The sequence below is a fragment of the Equus quagga genome, chromosome 17 (genome assembly GCF_021613505.1).
Source record: "Equus quagga isolate Etosha38 chromosome 17, UCLA_HA_Equagga_1.0, whole genome shotgun sequence".
Classification (NCBI taxonomy): Eukaryota; Metazoa; Chordata; class Mammalia; order Perissodactyla; family Equidae; genus Equus; species Equus quagga.
In genome coordinates this window covers 56,041,621-56,058,565 of record NC_060283.1, presented here as the reverse complement: position 1 = coordinate 56,058,565, position 16,945 = coordinate 56,041,621, and the positions used below count along the sequence as shown (strand labels likewise).

Below are 16,945 nucleotides of genomic sequence, written 5' to 3'. Positions count from 1 at the left end.
TTGCAACTCACACAGCTAGAAAAGACTTTTAGGAATGTTTCTTAAGATATTCCCAAATACGGATATTATTGTACAAATTACTGACTTTTTCTACACTCACGTTTCCATCAAGTGTTACATATTTTGTGACATTCTTTCACACAAGTTTGCCTCATTTAGAAATTTCACTAAAATTTCTTCTCTTGGACAATGGCACTTTTTTACAAGGACCAAGGTTTGGGTTTTTTGTTTGTTCTGTTTTATAGCCACTTCCTGATAAGTACAGTGGATCCCATCCTGTTGGTTTCTATAGCAGATGAATAACTAGTTCCAGAATATGCATCTAACCACACACCAGACTCAATCACAAAATTACCATAAAATAATGCGACTTCTGATTCACTCACAAGTAGTCAAAATCCTTGAATACCAAAAGCCCACTATATATGTCCTTGAAACAAATATTTTGGATATTTTGATATATTTATTTTCTGCATACTTGGAACAATTGAAATGATTTTGTTTTTCCTTTTTTCTCATTAATAAATCTACCTTCACAGTGCTTGTTCTGCCAGTGAGAAATATGGTACTTATAGAAATTTATTTTTATATAGCCTATAAATATTGAGTGAAAGCTGTTAGACTGTGGGAGACAAACTTCATCTGTACCTTTCAAAGAGTGACTGAGTCAGTTTGTAGGAGTGAAATAGCATGTATCAGATCTAAATTTGCTAAACAAAATTAGCTGCGTGCCATTCTGTTCGTGTTATCTCTTTCTCTGGCTCATGGTGTGCTAATTCTGGCCACAAGCAATATAGTAAGTACAGAAAAAATAATAAATGTCCCTTTCACCAACAGTTGCCTAAAATGTTTTGTCTATTTCAATTTATCTCAAAGCTTTTTATACTTTCAAATTTCATCCTGTACTTACAAAAAAAAGGAGAGAGAGAGAAAAGGGCCACTAAAGAATTATATCTGAATACAAATCACTTCAGTTTCCATTAATTCCATGTACCCTTTTTGAGGTTTCGATATATCACCAGGGACAGTGGGGCTGCTAAATTTGAAGTTAAAACAACTGGGAAATATTATTAACTGTTTAGCTGATATTTTTGCATAGTAAAAGTGTGACTTGAAATACTAATTCTTTTATTATTACCTAAATGTGTCAATATATTAAAATATTACCAAATATCTGAGCTGAGTCTTGATTTTAATTTAGATGCATTGTTTCATTCATAGCTTGCAAAAATGTCTATTGTAGTTAAAATGGTCACATTTAACCCAGAGGGTAAAGACAAGGACAGATTTTTATCCATGCTAAATAACAAATGATTAAAATTTCGATGAGCTGTATTTCATAGGGTGGGGCCTTAGTAATACAGTGTTTATATATACCCAAACTGGCAAGCTTCCTTAAATCACACCCAACCATTATAAACTACAGAATCGCATAAGAGACAGTATTACATGACCCATTTTAAAAATACGTCAAGAAAATGGATATATACCTGGATTAGGCATGTTCATATTTAGAGAGAAAATATTCTGAAAATTATCTCTACATAGTACATTATATCATCCAAAGATATACTGAAGGGTTTTACAGTGTGATTTTATTCCATAGGATAATTTTCTTTTCTTGAAGCAATGCATTCTTCTGCATTAATAGTGGCCACTAACTACATGCAGTAGAAAAAAAGCAATAAAAAATTATATAATTACAGCCAAAATTCACAGTAAAAGAGGGGTAATATTATTTCCTAAATGTATACTTTTCAAACATAGGCAGATTTACTGTAATTTTTTTTAAAGCCTCAGCTTTGGAGTCCTGCTCTTGCATTGGTGCCTCCCAAGGCTCAGTACTACTTAATTTATATTTCTATTTCCAGGTTTCTTTTAAAGAGGTTCCCCAAACTGTATAAACGTAGGTCCCCAAACCTTGGATATGCCCCTACTTTGAAGTTTTCTCAAGAAGATAAGGCGTATATGATGGTTTCCTTAACATCCACAGTACAAAGAAAGAACTCTGGAGAATATAATGGAGGAGGAGAAATACAGAGTAACCCAAAGGAGGACTCCTTAACTGACGGATTTATTGGACATGTTTCTTCAAGTGGCTACAGGGAGAGTAAAAAGAGCTGTTGGCCTGAAGGCAGAGGATCTGCTATGCTAGAGATCCCTCTCTAGCACAGTAGGGCAGCGAGGGTGGAGGAGGCACCACTGGCTCCTCCCGCGGGGAGAAGGCAGGCGAGAGGCTGAGGAGCAGCAGGCAGAGGCTCTCAGGACGGAGCACACACGTAACTGTACCGGACTGACGCACCAGGCAGGCTTCCCCCTGACACACTACTTCTTTCTATCTCTATTTCCTCATCTACAAAGTAGGAACAAGAATCCCTGATTCAAACTTTCTTTTCAGGGATTCTTGGAAGAAAAACAATCAGGAAAGTTCTAACTTCAGAGAGAGGCACTCATGTTTCCATGCCCGATTCTCTCATTAGTAGATTACTCGGCAGACTGTTAGGTAAGTTTGAAAGTTATATTAACTCTTTCAGACCACTGTAAATTAAGGTAAATTAGGCCACAGCAGTGACCCAGAAAGGCTGACCATTTCTTAGAATCTGGTAACCTGAGAAGAAATGTCTGGAAGAGCATTTTCACTGGTAGCATCTGATTCTATAAAGACTATACTCATTTCACAAATTTTCAGAATGCAGAGTGAATCATCTGAAAGAGCAACTAAGAGAAGCCCAGTCACCTCTCAGTTCAGTTATGCTGCAAGTGTTTCCTTAATAGGATCCTTTTAAAATTGTAGGCATATGTCTAGTTGTCTATTTTAAGATATTGAGAAATCTTAGTTATAACAAAGTTGTATTATCATATATATCTAGGAATAGAAAATGCCACATTCTGTCTGGAATTCATTTTTCACAAAATACTTACTAGCACTTCTCTGGAGGCAAACATTCCTCCCAAAAAGTATGGAACATCACTTAATAACATATTTTTTTGTATTGTGTTTTATTTGCCTTGTCTATCCTTTTTTAAAAGAAAGGGGAAACTTAGTATCTTGAGCTTCTTCTATGTGATCCTCAGTTCCTGACATGGTCAGGATGGGTCAGTACATGCTTATTGCTTAAACTGATTAAAATTTTTAAATGGGAGTTAAGTAAGAAATTGCAATATGATGGCCACAGAAAAATAGTGGACTACAAAACACTTACGTATTTAAGAATGGTATTCACATATATTTAACTCACCAAAAATAAAACCAACAGAAATACTTTGTACCATATTATGAGCAGACTCTAAAAATGGGAATGGGGACAAAAGATATACTCTTGGAAAGACTCCATTGAAAGAAATACCCTAGGAAGTTCAAGAAAGCAACTAAAGAAATTCCCAGGGCAAACATGCCTAAAAGCTATTATTAACAATTCTATAATTATGTTTTTAGAATAGCTTACTTTGTGCACTATATGGCTTAATTACAAATAATCACCATCCATGAATGAGCTTAAAATTGTTTTAGCAAATGTATGTTATTCTTTCATTTAAAAAGTATTTTTAAAGATGTATATGGTACCACATTAGTCTCTACAGGGAATAAAAACTCTTGCTCTTAAAAAGTTAAAACTACAGTATGGTTTTAAGATGAAATCCCAGGGAAGCGGCATAGATAAGGATTGTAGGCTAGGGCAGTTAGTGAAGGAAGACGTAATGAGGAGGCATGATTTAACGTAGAACTGAAAAGATCCAACTGTTTGGACAGGTGAGGCACCAAGCGAGCCATGAATGCAGGGAAAGGACCCGGCAAAAGCAGAGACACCAGCAAACACAGTCATGGAACACTGACTAGGTCAGTCTGGTGCTTAGACAGAATACATCTTAAGAAACTCAAGACTGAATTAAAAAGGAAACTGAAGACAATTTTAGAAGGCTTTGAACTTTATAACGGGAATCCACTGAAGGCTTCTGAATAGAAACTAGGATAATAAAAGTATTATATTAGAAATAGTCATCTGGCAGTGACAAGAAGGAAGTCTTGGAGGTAAGAGGACATTGAACAAGGGGGCCAGTAAAGAGGATCTTGCAATATCCCTGCTCTGAGGCTCTTAAGGACTAGATGAGGTCAATAAAAATCTGAGGAAATAGAGTTTAATAAGCCATGCAATCAAATTTCCTTAAGAAACACCAAGAACTTGTTTAACTTCTCTAGTTCTAGACAAAATGATCAGACAAAAGGAACTCCTAAAAATAAAAGTGAGTGCCTAAAAGAAATATTATTCTGTTTTAATTTTATTTGGTTTTCATAGGTCACTATAGAAAGAAACTCATATTCTCTAAACCCACAGGGAAGAATAGGAAATAATGACAAAGATTTTAGTAAAAGAAGAAGAGTTTGCCTAAAGCAAGTCACTGCCATCCATGACCTCAATTAGGTATCACCCTGCTAGAGATTGGGACCCATCCTGGAACACAGGATTTGCACAACTTATTACTGGAGCTATAACCATGGCAGATATAGTCACAGAACCTGGAGAATCTGCTGCCAGTTTTTTCAGTCCTAACCAGCCACGAGATATCCTCAGCAGACCATAGAAGGCCAGCAGACGCATCTTTTGAAAGCAGGTTTACAATCCCCACTTGTGTCCTAAAGGCTTAAAACCTGGATGTCCCCCTATACCAGATGTCTATGGGACCATACCTAAGTAAAGGTCAGAAAAGTAGTAAAGATGTAGTAGATGAAACTGATTATTTACAAGTCTCATCCTTTTGGAAAATAAATGAGTGTTTACTGCGCCATTCATTTTCCTCTCTTTAAACACCTTTAGACTACGTTCCAAATGACATATATAAGAACATTCATACAGCCTTGATTACTATTGCTTTAACTCCCTGGATTCAGAAACTGAGTCTTGCATATTCTTATTGGTGTTTAGTATGCTTCAGTAATCCCTGAAGTAAGATGATTAACAGTAATGATCTTGAGCTACCTCTCAAGGGAGAAGTTTAATGACGTTGCAAAGGAAGTTTCATGGTGTCCACGTTAATGTTTACAGGGGGTTCATTTTCATCTCAAATTCCTAACAGGAAGTGACTCTTCCTGCCAGAACAAGTTTCAAACCTCCTTTCTGTCACTACGGCCCATGAGAATGCTGTCATGAGAATGCCCATGATGTCTGAGAAAGCTCTGGCGGCTTGAAGGAAGTCAGCGACAACTAGAGTGTTAAGGTTAAATCAACAACATTGCAAAGTCACAAAGTCCAGAGGCAGCATCTTGCAGAAGGCAACTAGGGGGAAGCAAATGTGCCACAGAAATAAATTTATAAAGTCTTAGTACTTAAATCTTAGTTTATGCACTTGTGCAAAGAATATAACTGTGATCTTAGCAGGGGTCTGAAGAAAGAAGAGGGCCCAGCATAGACAGTGGAAAAGATAAAGACCCTTGGGTCCAAGGATGGGCATGGATGAATCTGAAGTATTCCCATGGATTTGCCAGTTAAAGGTCCTCACCAACTAATTGGTGATAAGGAACGCACTGTTTGTTCTTCATAATCCATTTTATTTAAGCATGGATATTACTTAATACAGAATGGAGAAAGAATCATTCTCTAGCTGATCATCTCCATAAAGTCCCACATAAAAGCAACTCTTGAAGGTGCTGTCATATACAGATACTAGTGTGAGCAACTCTTACCTGACTTTTAGGGTCAAAATTCTATGTCCAGAATAGGTCCTACCAGGTAAACAGATCCTCTTACAGAACTATGCCTTAACAAAGTTGCTCTATTTCTTTAATCTTAATGTGCTTTCAGTTATAAATGCAATCAATGATTACTTCCTAAATATAAATTAAAGATGATGATGATCCACAGTCTTCCCCTTGCAAAGAACTTCACCATCTGATAATTAGGACCATGGTTCCAATCCATTTGCTTCCACTTCAATTTTGCAATTCTCTTTCAAAACAACACAACTTTGTATTTCTTTCTTTTTTTCTTAAGTGTCTGCAACTTTTCAAGTACTTCTGTGTATATTAAAGAAAATGATCCTGGTATCAGGAGCTGCCAATTAACTTATACCACTTAACTTCCTGTGCTACGAATCTCCTCACTTAAAAAATGAGAGGACAGGACTAGATCAGTGGTTCCTAAACAGTGCTGGATTTCCGCCAAGTCAGGGCAGCAGAGTAGAGAAGAGAGAGGAAGGAAAGTAGGGGCCAAAGTCGGGGCACAGAGCAGGCTTCTGGCTGCAGCTTCAACACACGCTCTCCTTCTCTCTTTTCCCTGCTTTAGACACCAGGGCCACACAGGTGAATTCACATGAAAAAACAGTTCTACTTACAAAAATAATGGAAAACCCAATGGATTTCTTTTTCTAAAAAATCTGCAGATCCTTTTTCTATCTAACGAATCATTAAAAAAACCCAAGATTGGGGCTGGCCCCGTGGCCAAGTGGTTAAGTTCGCGCGCTGCGCTGCAGGCGGCCCAGTGTTTCGTTGGTTCGAATCCTGGGCGCGGACATGGCACTGCTCATCAAACCACGTTGAGGCAGCATCCCACATGCCACAACTAGAAGGACCCACAACGAAGAATATACAACTATGTACCGGGGGGCTTTAGGGAGCAAAAGGAAAAAATAAAATCTTAAAAAAAAAAAAAAAAAACCCAAGATCACACAGAAAATGATTGTAAGACCCGAACCCAATTCTCCTAACTTTTATTCTGGGGCTTTGTTCTGTAGCATCACAACCAGCGGGGCAGCTGTGTCACTACCCTCTGCCTAGGAAAGCACCACTCCCAGTACATTCTGTGTGGCTGCTGCCCCCTGGAGTTGTGCAGAGCAGCAGGCCTGCAGAGCAATCACTTATTCAAAATGGAAATAACTAGAAAACAATTACCACATGCTCAAAAACGACTTTAGAACTAGGCCCAAAATAGCCTTATAATATATTTCACCTCCATGTCATAAAAGTGAGACAGTTCTCTTTCTCCTTAAAAAAATGAGAACAAATAGCACCACTTTTAGTGTCAAATACAAAAACAAGAAAGTGGTTTTAAAGCTTTGATTAAAGCATTGGAAAATAGGTCAATTTATTTAATAAACATGTCAGAATTATCAACAACTCAGAAAAAGAAAAAAGCCATATACAATGAAATTTAAAGAGACCATGGAACAATCCTGAAAAGTAACATTTCTGAGAAATAGTCTTCAAATACAAATGCTTTAGAGTAAATAACCTTTCATATCACTTAGACAGGTGCTCTTCTGACAGCAATGGTCTGCTAGAAAGTTGAAATTATGTTTATTAACATACGTGTACATGTTTTAAATATATCAATTAACTTGTTATGAGAAGATTTTAAAGCCATTTTTCAGAAAACTGCTATATAGCGGAGAAATAGAGGGCACATGACATGCATTTCCCCTTCAGGCCCACAAACCAAGTCACAAAGACATGAAGTGAGTTGCTCAAGACATTGAAAAGAAATCGGAGGCCTTGTCCCCACCACATAGAAATCCTGATTCAAACCACCCGGCTATGTCCTGCATCACACTTCATCACAAATTGGGCAAAGTCGCCTTCAAATTAAGTAGAAAAGCTACAGTTTCAGATCTTTTAATTTTAAAAAAAAGGTAAAATTAAGGGACTATTTGTCATTATAAACTATAAACTTCAGTCAGTAGCTATATTAGAATGAATGAAAAGTAAGGTTTTACTCAACTGCCCAATATTTATAATAATTCAGAAAATGAGTATTAGATAAAAGATGCAGTCTGGTTTCATATGGTCAAATGTAACACAGTAGTCTATTGCTAAAACGATATAACCTGAAGAAAACTCTATAATATGATTAAATTCTACCCTGCATACATCCTCATTAGATCGCTGTAAAAGGTAACAATGGAAAATGCTTGACAATTTCTGTAGAATGGCTGTAGTCTTGAACATGTATAAGCTAATTTCAATATAAATATTAACATCTCTTAAAGCAGTATCTCTTAAAAGGGTGAAATCAAACAGCAAGTGCCAACAAGTTTGCAGGTAACAGAACATCTTTTTTGATCATTTGCCTCATTTATGTTTTAGGCATTTACAAACTACACATGGATATCCAACAGCAGCAAAACACAGTAAAATAAAGCAAAAACTTGTTTGCTATTTTTAATATATCTTACATTTTTGTAATAACCGGCTTGAAATAATATAAAGATGACACCACTTTGAAGCACTGTAGTATTTAAGGCATCCTAATTCGATTTATTGTCTAAAATGTGCCTCTTACAGAGTCATTAATCTCAAGGTGGCTCTAATCACAAGGGTGCAGAGAATATTTAAGAAAGAGCACAATTCCTTGCACTCCCAGCATTTTTTAAATGGCAGTAGTCCTCCTTCCTTCTTGGTCAAGAGGGGAAAAGAGGAAGAGAGAAAGGGAAAAATGGACTTCTCTGTAGAATGATTTGGCCTTGGAGTCTGGGCTTTTGAGACGTGCTAGTGATCTCGGATCGATGCCTTTTTATTTTCTTTCAGGAATAAATCTGAGCAATGGAATGGCTGGCGATTGTCCGGCCAACCAGCCATATCAGATTTATCAGAAAGAAAGAATGAAAACTGACTCAGAGGACTCCTGCAGAGGCTGAGTGGCAGCTTGCTGCTAAAGACACACACAAAGAGAATACCCTTAGTGATGGAGGAGAAAATATTATTTATTAAAATTACACATGTGAATATATAAGATGTAAAGAAAAAACCCATAGTAATGGAAAGGGTGAATGCAGAAGACAGATGATAAATAGTGCTTCTATTTAAGAACCAAAGGAATGAAAGCTCATGAATACTAAATATTTGAATCCACTTTAAGGAGGAAATATGATTTTCCCTCAAATGAATGCAAACTCTAAAAATCAGCCAATGCAAACTTACTGTGTTCAGGTTAAAGATACGTAGCTGTTCCATGAAGTGCGTGCCCTGGTAAATATTCTAATGCAATTTCTTAATTAAGACACATTTCCAGTGACTAAATGAAAATATATATAAAGCAGTCAGTGCCTTGATTTTCAAAAAATTTGGCTTTCTATGCATGCATAATTAAAATAAATAAAAGCAGTTTGGTTTAAGAGAAAAAATCAGAATACAAGGGATCATGATACAACTAGTCATTCAATTTTATCATAACAGTCCATATTATAATATTTTCAAGTGTTTTATAGTTACAGTAATAGGTATAAATTTATTAAGAAGCATTCTGAAGGAAAAAATATCTTCTTTAAAAAGGCCCCTTTGACATATATAAGAATTTCAAAATTAAGAGAAAAAAGAAAAGAGTGTACCCACGGGTGTGCTTACAGCAAGCATGTGTAGGAAAGAGGATTGATGGGTTTTGAAAATATATTTAACTAAGTCTTAATCACCTTTTTCTTCTCAAATGTAAAAAACTCTAAGTTTGGAGGCATGATATATAGGAAAAATGTATGCTCCTTTATAGGATGAAAAGCAGAACCAAGTTATCTGCAAATAAGAAATGGAAACTGAACTTGTTCATCACATAAGTATCAATGTTTGTTAAGGGTATCAGTTCAATACTACTCTATATTTTATTCCAATACAAAGGTAACTGATTATTTTTCAATCATGCCAGACAGAAATTTTGGAATTATTCCTCTTGGTGGTAAAGGTTTTATAATTATCACATAAAGGACCTTTGGCTATAGTATTTATACATAAAGTGAATCACTGGAAATCAGGCAAAGTCCTTCAGAATTACTAAAATACCACCTTCTCTAAAGCTGATTTTTTTCAAGCAAAAGGAGAAAACACAAAAACAGGTCCTCTTCCGTTACAACTATTTTGAGAAATATCTTAGATCTATACAACGGAACCCCTTAGATTTTATTCTGTTCACAGAGATCAGTAAATAAGGTGCATTCCTTCTGCTGCTTAAGAAATTAGCATTTCAAAAATGTGCCACTTTCCCCTGAACTCCAAGCGTGTCTAATAATGCGAGCAGCAGACTGTCTTCCCTCGTTTCCTTAATTTGTTTCATCTAAAAGCAATTCACTCAACATCTTGTCGCCCTCTGGCAGCTTAGTTTACTTATCCGCACTTAATTTCTCATTTGGACCAAAACAAACTCCTCCAAACAGCTACTGACTGCTAACCGCGAGAGGGGAGACACGCAATATGTATTTACTTGGGAACATACAGACACACAAACACAGCCACACACACACAAAGCCTCACTCATACACCAGACAGTAACTTGGTTTTATAAAAGCGCTACATTAAAACCAGCAGAACTTTCCCTGCCAGGTGCCGCAGGGTGGGGGTGGGGTAGGATGAAAAAAGAAGTCCCAGGGCATTTCCAGGTGCCAGTGGATCACCTTAGCTTGCGCGCTGCAGTTACACCGGGACGCGCCGAGAGGTCTTTGTGCGGCACTTTCGTCTAGCTCACTTTGTGTTTTGAACGAGTAAGGCTCGCCTTTGTGCCCCTAGAATTTCAAGTACACAGTCACACACGGAACAACAATGGCACGCTAATCCTCGCGCTCTAAATGGGCTCACTTGTGGGTCTGACAATTCGCGGGGGGTGGGGGGGGAGCGAGAAGAGACTAGCGAGGGCGCGAGGCGGTGTCGCCTGAGACAAGGAAGGGGACAGCTGCAGAACTAATTTGGATTACATTCCTTGCAGAAATTCTGAAAAGGGCTTTTCGGCATAGCTCAACCACGAGCCGCACAGTTAATACCCAATTGCTGCGGACTCGGAGCCGGGTCCCCCAGCGGCTAAGGCCGAACCAGACAGCCCCCAGTAGGTCGCCTCCTAGAAATTCCTCCCGGCTAAGCCTGCCTGTCAGTGGCCACCGCTTTTGAATGGGTCAATGTGCATAATCAACCCATTGAGGGAAAATATGAAGGGACTCGGCGTGGGGAGGGAGATAAAAAGGGATGTATCCAGGAGGCCGCTTGGAATCTCAAGTCCGTGTTGGTGATGTCCGGAGGTGGCTGGAACGCGGGACCTGGTACGCATGAAGAATTTCGGAGTAATTGGGAGGGTGCAAACGGCCAGTACAGACAGCGCGCTTTGTGCCATTCGAAGGTCATTTTGAAAGACTCGATGATTGTAACTTGTTATTTACAAGGCAAGGAGGGGGCGGCGGCGGGGGCGGAGCGGGAAACTACAGCGCGCTGTTTTCTTGGCGAGGTCAGAAGGACACCCTCCGGCGGCCTAAAGCTCTCCCATCGCCAATGCCGGGGGCTTTATCTCCTTTAGCCGCCTCCCACGCTCCCGCTACCAGCCCCGGAAGGTTCCGGAAATCTCTCCGGCTCTCCAAAAGGCCGCCCTTGGCCGCGGGAGACCCCGGTTCTCCTCCGTCCTTTCCTGTCCCACTTTCATCCCCAGGAAACTCAAGCGTCAGAAACTTTGAGCTCCCTCGCACTGCAGGTGCTGTCATCAGCCCTGCGCGCCGCGGAGCACCAGCCCCACTGCGCTGCCTCCCCAGGGGTCAGCCGGCCCTGTGCCCGTCCAGGTCGCCGGCGCTCGACCTCTCCCGCAAACAGCGGCCGCGCGCACGGCGCAGCCACGCCCGCCTCGGCTTCAGTCAATCCGCGCGCCGGGCCGGCTCGGCAGCCGCGCCGGGCAGTAAACAGAGAAGTTGGAGGGACTCCGGCCAATAGCAAGTTGAACTGCAGGAAGAACTCTTCCTGGAGCCAAACACAGCAACCGACGGGAAGGCCGGACTCCCGGCTCAAGTATGTCAAGCCTTTCTTTTTTTTTTTAAGGGGTCAGGCAGGCAAAGCAGCTCCCCTCCCGTCAATGGGGCGAGGTCTCCGGGACGCCGGCCGAGGAGGCCCAGAGTTCCAGGCCCCGGGCCGAGGCGCGCCCGCCCGCTCCCCGCGCTCCAGCTGCCCAGGCTGGGTTCACGCCGGGTCTGACCCCGCGAGGCTCGGGCGACTAGGGGCGCAGTGGCTGCCGGCAGCACACACAGGTGCAAAGCCTCGCTCGCGGAGTCCCCTCCTCACAGCCTTCCTAAGCGGCTCAGTGGCACCGCCGCGGGACCCCTGTCCGTCCGTCCCCGGCCCCGGCGGGGCGCGCAGACGGGAGAGGACCGCCTCCTCCGACGCGGGCTTTGGGTCTCCCACGTCCCGCACCACAGGCGCGCCCAGCAGGGATCCCGCTTCGACTCACAGAAAAAGCTCCAGAAAGAAAGGGCTTCAACAGGGAGAAAAAAGGGGCAGGGACGCAGAGCGGGATTTTTCACGATCCACAAAACACACGCACACACACAGGTTAAGTTTGAGGACAGAGACAGGGGCGAACGAAAGCTCAAGGATGAGGCCCCGGTGCTGTGGTCCCTCCGCTCCCGGGGGGCGAGCGGGTCTCAGGCTGGGCGAAGGGGGCGAGGGCGCCACCACCGCGGCCAAGCCGACGGCGGCGGGTTCAACCACGGGAGCGCGACAAGGAACCGCGACCCACCTGACTGAGAAGCGCTGGGCTGGACGGTCCCCGCCGCCACGAGAAGGCTCACCCAGACCCACAGTCCTGTCGCCAGCTTCATTTTTTGGACGTCTCAGATCCCGTGCCGACAATTACATGTCCAAATGGCATATCCCCTTTCGCGCACGCGGAGGAGAGCCCTCAGCCAGGCGCGCCTGGGGGCGCGCGGGGACCGGCGCGCGGGGGACCGGCTCCGAGCGCCGACGGCCGATCCGCGCCCGCGGGCCCAGGGCCGGGACCCGGGGAGGGGAGAGTGTGCGCGCTAGTGGGAGGGTGCTCGAGTGTGTGCGCCGGGTGCTCCGGGCCAGACTGTGCAGCTATTTCCCCGTGTGAGCCTTCGCTTTCTCGCTCCCTCCTCACTTTCTGTCTCTCCCACTGGTTGGTCCACAGTAGAAAGGAAGGGGAAAAAGGTTTCCAAAAAAAGTTGATTGCAAAGGGGCGGTAGGTTTCCGGCCTCTCCCCCAGCCGGGCTATGTTCGGCTCCCTTTTCAGTTTCCCTGCACCTCCAGTCCAAAGTAGGAGGGGAGGAGGGGGAAAGCGTTTTGCCTCTCCCCGGATCCTCGCCTTCTTTTTCCTGTCAGCTTGCCTCACACTTGTCCGGCGGCTGCGGTAATTAAAGCTCCGAGCGTCATTTCCAACGCTCCGCGGTCTCCAGCTGCAGCCCCACAGAGAAATTAATAAGGCTCGGGGAGGAAAAAGGTGGAGGGGGCGGATAAAGCCGCCCGCACGCCGCCGGGCGGGCTCGGCTCGGCCGCGCAAGCCCCGCCCCCGCGCTGACCCAACTGGCCACGCCCTCTCTCCCGCCTTCCCCTCAAAGGGAAATCTTATTGGCTCAGCCACTCCCCAAAATCGTGGGCCTCGGGAGTTGGGAAAACACCTGTCAGGGAGCCGGAGCTGGGTGGTGCGGGCGGGGGAAGCTGGATTTGCAGGGCTCACCGAGGCCTCAGACTGAAACAGAGGCCCGGAACAGCTGGCCCGCGGCGCGCGGACCACCGGAGGGGTGCTTGCAGAAAAGATTTTTTTTAAACAAGAAAGTCACCATTTGATTCATTGCCCTACGGTGCTCATCCACAGACTGGACTTTCCCTAGAAATAGAAGGAACGACAAGGTTGCCTCGGGCAAAAAGCCTCCCCGCCTCTCTACCCACTCGTGCTCCACTCTGGGAAAGGAGTTTAACAGCCGGTTCAGTAACTGGTAGCCTCTGCACGTTAGGAGTCCTGATCTCTTCCTGAGCTATGCCATCTCTCCCACGATTCCCACCCTCGCAAACTGACCAACGCTGACTCAAACTAAAACTCCACCTTTGGAGAGCTGCATCCTTTGATTTTGGGACTTTAGGGGTCTTTTCACCTTTTCCTTGAATTCTAAGACAACTTGGTTTGGGGTTTATTCATTAAGTAGATTCTAGTCTAAAGCCACCGATTTGGTTCTAAAGGGGTAGAAATTTGTCCCAGGCCTGTTATTCATTCGGAAAAGATTGAGAAGGGCTTGTCAGCACATAACCAACCTCATGACTAGGCTTCCTCTATAGTGGACCCAGCTTTAGGCTCCTCCCAGGTTTTCACTCTGCAAGGTCGCTGCTCCCCAAGCCCGAGGTCACTGCTAGCTATGGGAGTGTCTGGGCTTTTCTGGGTCTAAAGCATCCTGGGATTGGGTCATATCAGTGTATATATCCCTTGCCTTTTACAGCTCTGAAACTGTACCCTGGGCAGAGACCAGAACCTCCTGGGAGGTTGTAGGTATTGGTTTGCTATTTGCACAGGCATTCTATGTATGAATTATTTTCCTTTTTCAGTTTCTCTAGAAGCAGCAAATATATAATGAAAAGTATCAGGGGAACTTAAAAATCAAGCCACCTGCCTCCTCACTCATCATTTGAGACCTCCCCATTCCTCCTCCACATCTTTTATCTATAGCCTGTCCCTTAAGAATTTCCAGGAGCTGAGCACAGAGAGAAACAGCAGCCTCCTCTCAGAAGCCTGAAGCCTTCCCTTTGTTAGGCCCACAGCTAGTAGCAGGCACAGAGAGGAGGCCAAACAGGCTGAGCATGCTGTTCCACCCAGAAGCAGCCTAGGGCCAGGAGAAATGAAGCCTAGAGCAGATGATGGTGACTGAACCGGAGTGGGATTGATTGCCACAGAACTGTGCACACTGCTCTTTGGGATTATCTTTGTTTTCTGTTTTTAGCACCCCCACCCTCTGTTTCCTTTTCTTTCATTAAGTTTCTTCTCAGCTCCCTTGCCTTAAATCCCCTTCTGCTTCTTTTAATGACTCTCAGACACCTCTCTTCCATGAGTGCTATTTCTTTTTAAAATTCCCATTCTGTCCCCAGAATAACGACGGGAGTGACTTAAAAAAAACTTCTTGCTTTTGGAAAAGTTAAGTTTCTGTCTGAAAAAGAGAAGTCTTATTTCTGATAGCTATGTTGCAAGAGATGAAGTAATGAATTGTATATTTTAGCTTAAATTGAGGGAAAAATTAAATAGTCTGAATATTTTGGTTTTTTCTATATTTGTGTCCCCTGTGGTAGCTTTTACTCCCCCACCAATTTTACAGCTCTTTAGTGGCAGAAACTCTCCTATATACCTTAGCCCCATTTTCCTGGTTTTAACTGAGTGAAACAATGATTGACAACTGGCCAAATTTGAGTATCTGACCAACAGGGTATAAAATGAATTGGCATGAAAACTCTGCCCCAAAAAGCATGCTATATTCAGTGGTGACTGGTCTACCCAATCAGAGTCTAGCTCACATAATTTGAATATGAGACCTTAGAGACTTAGACAGAAGGTGGTACCCTGTGTTGGCAAACTGGAAGTGAAAAAGTAGAAGCCATGAGCTAGAGTCAAGAATTAACTCTTTTTGTGTTTGCTCCCATTTGCTCCCCATCTCAACTGAGTCATCGTAAGAAAGGAACACCAGAGGAGCGGACATTGGCTACCTGATGTTGAAAGGAAATGCTAACTGGATTGCCAGAGGATTTCTGAGATGGATCTCTGTATTTATTCACTTTCCCATGTATCTTTATAATAAATCTCTATCAGTTGATTTAACTAAAATATGTTGCTGTTATTTGCAACCTGGAAAAAAACACATCTGAGCGACACAACATGTTACTTAGCAAACCACAGGTGAATACCTGGACTTATCTGCTAGTGTCCTTTCAGTTCTACATCCTTAGCTTGGGTCTGCCTCCATAGCACAGCAATCCCCACTCCCTTGTTCCTAGTTAGGCCAATGAAAATGCCTTGGTCACTGCTGATTGGCTGAGAGATGGCCACTCCAACTGAGTCTCTCCCCTGGGATTTTTGTGAATGGAAAAGAAAGAATTCATATTCAGTCATTCACTGGTAGCTTTTGAGATGTAAAAGCCTAGAGCTGGCCTGTCTATATTTCCTTCTTTGTAGCGATAACCAGGCTGCAGTGAGAAAGAGTGAAGCTGCCATTTGAAAGGAGCAAAAGCCCAGACAGGTCTGGAGAATCTTCAAGCTCTACCTGCTGCTTATTTGTTCAAAACCCCTTTTTCCTCAAGCTAGTTCAATTTTTCTTTTCAAAACCAGGACAGCATGAAATGGTAAAAGAACTTCTCCAGCCTGAGTGAGAACAGATAGGCCATCACACCTCTTGAGGAAGATATCTTGATATGGCCCGTGTTCAGTTTACCTTCCCAGTTTGTCAAGATTTCCCTTGGCTGAAGCCATAACCCCAACAAAGAGATTCCATTGGCCTTTGTTGCTTCCCCATTTCTCCTTTTCCACTTCATTTCTTCCATTAGTGATAGAATTCAAGGAGAGTCTCGACATCGTGAGTGACAGAATGGTACTGGTGAGAGAAAGGAATACGTTGATCTCAGAGTTCAGTGTTGAGCTAGATACCTAACTTTGTCCCAGAGTCTGATAGTTCACTCCAGTGTTCAGCTCGTTTCTAAGACTTCCCTAAAGGTAAAATTAGAGCTTGCTGCTTTAGACATTTTGTCATTGGCCATAAATACAAAGTTCAGACAAATATCAACTAAAAAAAGAAAACAACACCCAATCATACATCAATTCCTTCTCTTGAACATTTAAAAATAAATATGGGATTCTAATTTCCCCTCCCTGCCTGTCATCATCCTCCTCGTCATTTTTCTAAGTTATCCTGTGATCATGAGAAACTCTTTTCATATACCTGCACCCATTGCTTCATCTTTAAAGGAAGGGTTATGTCCCAAATCTAAGACTTTACTAGTCTGTGATCACCTGCTAAGTGCAAGTCATAATTTTCACAGACTGTTTCCTGTATCCCATCCTCTTTTCCCCACTCACACACAGTCATCTCTTCATCTGGGGCTCCAACACAGCCATATCTTAAAATGCCTTAGGAAAATATCCACATAAGCTCACTACTATATTACTGTGAAGTGCTTAAGACTTTGGATCTTTACTATTCTATCAATCAACCAAGAAGAAATTTTGGTAAATACCAATCA

At 42.7% G+C, this 16,945-nt stretch overlaps 1 protein-coding gene across 4 annotated transcripts in view; it reads right to left on the bottom strand.

Moving 5' to 3' along the window:
• Positions 1-12,686, bottom strand: part of ERBB4 (erb-b2 receptor tyrosine kinase 4) — a 1,114,677-nt gene extending 1,101,991 nt beyond the window's left edge. For all 4 annotated transcript variants that reach the window (XM_046644934.1, XM_046644936.1, XM_046644933.1 and 1 more), the window contains exon 1: positions 12,456-12,686. In XM_046644934.1, the coding sequence (XP_046500890.1) occupies positions 12,456-12,537 (82 nt within the window). In that variant the 5' untranslated portion in view covers positions 12,538-12,686. The remainder of the gene's footprint in view (positions 1-12,455) is intronic.
• Positions 12,687-16,945: the final 4,259 nt, after the last annotated feature.